The 7,283-nt window shown below is 48.4% G+C and overlaps 1 protein-coding gene across 1 annotated transcript in view; it reads left to right on the top strand.

The window, feature by feature from the left end:
* Positions 1 to 631: 631 nt before the first annotated feature.
* SLC9A6 (solute carrier family 9, subfamily A (NHE6, cation proton antiporter 6), member 6) overlaps positions 632 to 7,283 on the top strand; it is a 15,698-nt gene continuing 9,046 nt past the window's right edge. The window contains exons 1-5 of the mRNA XM_010086468.1: positions 632 to 865; positions 1,254 to 1,331; positions 2,002 to 2,078; positions 3,004 to 3,116; positions 5,481 to 5,586. Coding sequence (XP_010084770.1) covers positions 632 to 865; positions 1,254 to 1,331; positions 2,002 to 2,078; positions 3,004 to 3,116; positions 5,481 to 5,586 — 608 coding nt within the window. The remainder of the gene's footprint in view (positions 866 to 1,253; positions 1,332 to 2,001; positions 2,079 to 3,003; positions 3,117 to 5,480; positions 5,587 to 7,283) is intronic.

Here is a 7,283-nt window from a genome sequence, read left to right as displayed (position 1 = left end):
TAAAATGGGGATCACTGCTACACAGTGTGAAAGCTCCCTGCTGTGGGAGGAAGCTGTATGGTGCTGCAGCATCTTATGAAGGATGCTCACCGTCTTCAAAGCATTCATGGTGGTTGGTGGAGGTGGTTTTTAATCCCCTACCAAAAAGAAGGGTTTAATGTATTTCTGTAGTGGCAAAATGTGGTGCTGTCAGGTTTCCAGGGGCAATGTGCATAGTTTGGGCACATGTGAGCAGTGCCTTGCCCAGGTCCCCAGCTGTGTGTCATCAATGCCAGGGTGCTCGTCCTAAGAAAACCAAGCGTGCTCGCAATGTTGGCCGTTCGCTGCACTAGTGAGAGGGTCTGACTGATTGCTGGGTAATTAAAAACCTTCAGGACCGGTCCCTGTCTGGTACTAGTGAGAGGGTCTGACTGATTGCTGGGTGATTAAAAACCTTCAGGACCAGTCCCTCTCTGGTGTTAGAAAGTCAGCATGAGCTTGGAGCATTTGCATGGCTCATGTGAGAATGCGGATGGTTTAATCGGGGCAATTATTTGGATGGTGGTTGTGCTCAGCAGCTGAGCAGAGGGTCAGGATCCTGGAGTGCCTGATGCCACATCCATGCTCAAAGAGATTGTCCTTGGAGTTCGCCATGGCTCATCTCACCGACACGTGTCCCTCCCCAGGGGTCCTGGTCGGCGTGGTCCTGCGCTATGGCATCCATGTCCCCAGTGATGTCAACAACGTGACGCTGAGCTGCCAAGTGCAGACCAGTCCCGCCACACTGCTGGTGAACGTCAGCGGCAAGTACTACGAGTATACCCTGAAGGGGGAAATCAGCGCCCAGGAGCTCAATAATGTCCAGGATAATGAGATGCTGAGAAAGGTAAGGGAGCCAGCAGCTGGAGAGGTGAGCGATGCTTCCCACTCCCTCCATGGGGATGGATCCTGTATCTGCTGGATTAAGTGATTTTTTGATAATTTGTGGGTTTTTTTAAGCTTCAGTCAGATTGTGATCACCTATAAAAATGTAAGTTGAACACAACGTAATGAAACTCTAGTTTTGGCTGATCTTAATTGAAGCTGTTTAGATTCTGGGCTCTGTCTCCAAAAGATGCTGGACACATCCTCAGCGTTCACCCGACAGCATTTCATCTGGTGGGAGTACAGGGCTTCCTCCATGTATTTTATATGACATTCTTATTTGTGTTTTGTCTTGCAAAGTCTTAACAAACTATTTAACTGTTGTTTTTTTTTTTTCTTTTTCTTAACAGGTGACTTTTGATCCTGAAGTCTTTTTCAACATTTTGCTTCCTCCAATTATATTTTATGCAGGCTACAGCTTGAAAAGGGTACGTGCCTTTACAGCACCTACATTTTTAGTTCCTCTGCCTCCAGAGCATTTTTAATATTTGCGAGTGCTTTAATGCTTGCTCAGCAGGCCCAGGCTGTGGAGCTGGGTACAGTTTTCCCCAGTACATGCAGGATTGTAGGAAGCAGGGCTGAGAGTGCCCCAGTTGGTCTCGTCCGTCCGTCTGCCCCAGGAAGGGCCAGCAACTTCAGCCATTTCCAGCATGGGTTTGCTCAGGGATTTTTGAGGCCAGCTGGGCTGTTTCAGCCATCCTTACTTTCAAAACATGTAGGAGAGTGGGAAGGTTTTAGAAAGCAGCAGCTCTCTGAAGTGCTGATTTGGAAGGAGAGGAAAATGATTGTGTTTACCTTGTGGGAGAAGGAAGGAGGAATGTTGCTGGGTTAGGAAATCAGTTCCCAGGACTTGGAACAGCGCCTTACTAAATACACAGGTACAAGAAAATGGTGTGTGCGTTTTTATTGAAGCTGCATTAACATGTGCTGGTCTGGCGGTGTGCGCTGCTGTGCTGGGCACCGTTCAGCCGTGCTTGTCCAGCTCACGGTGTCTGAGCTGGGTGCCAGCTGCTACAGCCCCTATGTGGGTGCCTATGCAGGCTTGAAATAAATTGTTAGCAAAATATAATTTGTTTTTTTTTTGTCTTCTCCTTCTAGAGGCACTTTTTCAGAAACCTAGGATCCATCCTAGCATACGCGTTTCTCGGCACTGCAATTTCCTGCCTGGTGATCGGGTGAGTAGCTGGAGCTGGTCTGGTTCTTCGTGAGGGTTTGAGCTGTGCCCGGCATAGTGCTCTGAGCCCAGATCTGCGGCCACTAATCCCAGCCCTGAAAGATCACACAGGTTCTCTGCTACTGCTGCTGGGCAGCGGCAAATAATGCTATTTACTGACCAAACTTTCGCTGTGCGGACAGGGTGATGGCCATCTGATTGCATAGTGCTTTGTCAGCATCCCACACAGAGTAGTTGTATACCTGGCAAGGAAGGTTACACACTTCCCTGAAGATTTTATTGAAAAAGAAAAGCAGTAACTTCGAGTTATTGAAAGCACAGCCCAAAGAAGCATAAACACATCCTGTCCCTGCTTGCTGGAAGCAGGTGCCTAGCGAGCACAGATTGTGTTTCAGATGTTTATCCCTGTGTGCAGCGGGAGCTAGATGATTCCCGCTCTGAACAGTAACATGCGGGCTGGCGCAGGGTGCTTTCCACTGGAGAGTCCGGTGGATTCAAGCAAACTCAGCATCTGCATTATCTGTTCCTCGCTGAAATTTTCGACCATTTCAAAGTCACGCAGAGGTCATCCCGCTGAAACATGTTAATGGGAAACGCTGCAAAATGATGGCGAGACCCCACGAGCCTGGCTGCTGCTTTTCTTTAGTTGTATTATGCTTGTGGGGGAGCTTCCATTCCAGTTCCCCACTGGTGCTGTGTTTGTGGTCCGCTGCAGTGGATGCTTTGGTGTGCGTGGTCCAGCACTTGCCTCCGAGACTGTGGCCCTGGGGTGTTTCACCAGGCTCAGCTTGTCCAGTACAGTTCTGTGGAGTTCCAGCGTTTGGATAACTTTAGGGGTTAATCTGACAGATTCAGGGGAATCAAGCCCATTCGAATGTCATTTTCATTCACTGCAGAGATGAGTAATTGCCTCTTCTAATCACCAGCTCTGTTGTGTATGGCTGCGTGGCGCTGATGAAAGTCACCGGGCAGCTCGGGGGAGACTTCTACTTCACTGACTGCCTCCTGTTCGGTGCCATCGTGTCGGCTACTGACCCAGGTATGTTCGATGGTTATTTTCCCCCTCCTTTTACCTATTTGATCTGTTTTGAGTTGTGAAGAGGGGAAGAAAGTCTGAACCTGTGGAAGTTTCCTCTTTCTGAAGTTTGGAGTTTCATGTATTTGCCACATTCCTAGAGGTCAGATTTGTCCCTGTGCCTTTTTATTTCCTTCCACTTAGGTGTAATATACCTTCCAAACCCCTGCTTTCCTAAATCTCTGTTTGCACAAAGCCCTGGCAGTCTCTCTCTTGACTTTGCTGGGTTTTGGGACAGGTCCACTGTGGTTCTGCCATGCTGTGCCAACAGCTGATGCAGAACAAGGTGTGTGATGTGGGGAGGGCTTATTTGATAGTTTTGGTTAGTTTAGCTGATTTCCTTCCACTTCCATTTGGGAGGGATTTTGGAAGGTGCTAATCTAATTGAAAGTTGATCTTAACAAGCAGTACTGAGGACAGTAGTGACAGCCTGAGCTGCTGAAGCGCTCTGAAATTAAAACTATGAGAAACATCCCTTGTCCAACTGGATTTCACTTCGTTCATGATTACTTTTACACAGTAGCTGTTCATTTGCATGTTCCAGCTTCACCTAAAAACACAGGATGACAAAAAGGCTTCTCCTTCCTCCTGCCCCTTGCTGAACAGGGCTTGAATTTCTGCCTTTGCAGCCTGGCTGCTGTGTTTGAGACCAACATGCTGGGACTGGGGGGTGGCAGCATCGCCCCCTTCCCAATGTTACAGTAGCTTTGGCGGACCTGTTGAAATGCAGTTTTGCACGGAAGGGAGAGATTGCACGCCTGGATAAGCCAAGTCTTCTGCCCTTTTGAAACAAGTGCCAGTGGCTGTCGTTTCCAGATGAATTGGGACTTTTACCTGCTCATGTTAGCAATGAGTCATTTCTGTTTGCAAAGGCAAAATGAGGAGCGTTGTATGTATATGCATATATGCAAGAATAACGCTGCAAGACATAACCTGCGGCATAACGTGGCTGTAGCTGCATCTGTTTGCCAGGTGGAGATGTGAGATGTTAATTCCCCATGAGTTTTTAATAATTTATTTTTGATGTTTCCCTAAGATTTGCCAGGTAGTGGTGTGGCTATTACTGCTGATTTTTTTTTAATTTTTTTTAAAAAACCAACTTAAATAATAAGGTAAAATTATTTCCCAGCTTCTCCAAACGCGTCTTGGCTGGGCGTGTGTTCAGGCCACTGGTTCCTTTAGTGGGGAGCTGTTCCCATGTGGCTGCGAGGTTGAGCATCCTCCCCGTAACTTAGCCTGGGTGTTGACATCGAGAGGGGGCCGTGTTTGCAAAGCAGGGAGCACCTCACAGATGTGATGACAGGGTGGTAGATCTGTTGGCTGAGGGGCAGAGGCCAGGCGAGGACCGTAGGTAGAAGTAATGCTTAGAAATGTTCCAGACAAGCTGTTGGCGTTGCGTCTGTTCTTCAGGCTTCAAAATAGGAACAAGGAGATTTCACAGGTACAAGTGGAGCATTTCCCTGTGTGTAAATGGGTTAAACCCCCTTCGGTGTGCACAGCTGAGTCCCTGAATGCTGTTTTAAAAGACTTTCACAGAAGTTGCTTGAAATTAGCTCAGCCCTCCGCAGCAGCCTGAGCTGTGCATGATGCACCATGTGTTACATCTCGCTTGCTTTAGATGTTGTGATGTTTTTGCAAGGCTGATACACAAAACCTGCTGCATTTTCATCATCTTCTTGGAGCCTCTGGATCGCGAAAGGGCTTGAGGGTACTCTGATCTCTGCCATGTGGCCATAAATAAAAAGAAACCCTCACATGGGGTTTGGACCGATGCCTGGCTTTTCCCAGTTAGGTCTGACGTGTTGACACGTCTGTTCTGGGACTTCCAGTGTGTCTACCTGTGTTGAATCTGAGGATTTCTCTCAGAGTATCAGGGATGGAAGGAAAAGCCAGCCATCGTCCGGGAGAAGCCTGCATCCTCCTGGCTTTCTGCAGGTGGAGGAAGGCTCTCCCTGATGCTCTGAGCTAATGGCAAGCCAAAAGCTGGGTGGCTCTTTGTCGGCATGGTACCGTGGTCCAGCCCACGAGCTCAGAGCCTCAGGAAGCTCAGAGCAGGGTTTGCTTGTGTCTGCCTGCTAGAGACTCAGTAGACCTAATGCCCAGGGTGTGTTTGAGTAAAAGGAGGAGGAGGGAAAGGATAAAGCAAATCCAGATCTGAAAGGGTAGAAGGAAGACTATCAAAGTGAGCACGGGGGGCGGCTGGCACCATTGCCCCAGAGTGGCACAGACATGCAGGAAGGCAGCTTTCTAAAAAAGGGGTGTTTTGTCTTTGATTACACCAAAATAACGGCACCTTTTTGAATGTCTCTCTATTTTTCTATTTGTCAGTGACTGTTCTTGCCATATTCCATGAACTCCAGGTTGATGTTGAGCTGTATGCCCTTCTCTTTGGCGAAAGCGTCCTCAATGATGCCGTTGCCATAGTGCTGTCTTCGTAAGTGTGTTCTGTTTTTATTTTTGATTGTTATTTATGTTACATGTCAGGCATTGCAGGGAGCCACCTGGCCTTGCTCCTGTAAAATAGGAGCAGCGGCGTTTGCAAAAGCAGATTTCCATATTAAGTGTCCCCACAAGCTGTAGTGACCTTCTGATGCATGTCCTCATTGCAGACTGCGGCTTAGGGTTGCGCGTTGTCTTTACAACTTCCTCCTGCATGATAGATAGCTTTGTTTTGCTTTTATGGCCAGCTGACCCAGACAGAAGGAAGTTTTTATGTTCCTCTGAAGTGGGAAAAGCATCGTGTCTGCCTTTCAGCCACAGGATCCCACTGTAACCCCTTGCTCATGGCTTTGCTCCTATTTGTCTTCCTTCCCATCCACAAATACCTGCTTTTATTTCTGTGGAAATAGTTGTAAAGTAGCTGTTTCCTTTCTTTCCCCACTTTCTGTGCATCAAGAAGATGGTATTTCTTACAGCTGGAGTTAATACCCTGAACTGAACGCATGGGAAACTTGCTGGCTTTCTATAGAATGTTCTATATTCTTTAATATTTTATGTCCTCTGCACATAGGACATATATTATCTGCATTTTCACTGTCATCACGGGAATTTGTTTGGAAATATATAATATCTGCAATGGTGACAAGTTAACGGATAGCTAAGACTAATGCAGAAAATATTCCTGGAATACTTGTCACTCTGGCATGCTGGTTGCGTGGGTTTTACTGAGGTAGAGGCAGCAAGTGACATATTGTGAGCTGCTCATCGCCACCCGCGTGAGTTGTATTTACTGAGTCGAATGTTTCTGTTGAGGGCTCTGGAACTGTTTGTGTTGCTCACTCTGGCTTTTGTGCTGGATGTGTCACTGTTGGTGCGAGAGTAAATGCTGTGCAGCCACGTTGTGTTTAAGAAGTGATCCTGAGTGGGGCAGAGATGGGGTCTTCCAGCCTCCGCTGGGAGTGGATGGGTTCAGCATCAGATAATGACGTTTGTGCTGGGTCTCCGCACATGTAGGTGACTGCACTGTGCACGGTGATTTGCCTCTTGCGCTGTTTCAGCACCAGCTTTGTAGGTGTTGATTTCCTGCCTTCCTCTTTCCACAACCTGAGTTCAATCCCTTCCCCTTCCCTGAAATAAAATAATTTGCACCAAAACAGCGGCTCTGAGCTGCAGTCAGCAGTTATTTTGCTGCAAGGCTTTTGTGCAGCCCAGCCCAGCAGCATGCTGACTTCTCAAGGGCTTCTCAGCAGTTAGCCTGTACCTGTTTTAAAGCTCGCTGTGGTTTTTGTCTTCATGGTCACCAGGAGCAGCGTAAGGCAGCCCCGATCCGCACGGCGGGTGTCGGTTGGTGCAGGTACCCCAAGGACAGCCTCTGGTCACCTGGACACAGCCACATCTTGGGTGCAGGGAGGGGGTGAGGGCCTCTTGCTCCAGGGAGGAGAGCTCCTCTGAGAGCAGCCCAGAGCTCCAATTTGTGGTTCCCCATTTTTAAATTGCTGTTTCACAGCAGAGGTGTATGTGGGGGAGCTGCGTAGGGACGGTTCTGCTCCCACAAGCGGAAGACCTGCTCCGCAGTTGGGAGCTGCAGGGGTGAGTTGGGAGGATAGGAATCGGCTGGTCTCTGGGTAGGTGGGCTGTGTTGGTGGAGGAGCTGCTGCCTGGGAGGCAGCAGGTGGGGGTCCCACCTCATCC

This window comes from Pterocles gutturalis, unplaced genomic scaffold (genome assembly GCF_000699245.1).
Source record: "Pterocles gutturalis isolate BGI_N339 unplaced genomic scaffold, ASM69924v1 scaffold6301, whole genome shotgun sequence".
NCBI lineage: Eukaryota > Metazoa > Chordata > Aves > Pterocliformes > Pteroclidae > Pterocles > Pterocles gutturalis.
This window is presented reverse-complemented; position numbering and strand designations above follow the sequence as displayed.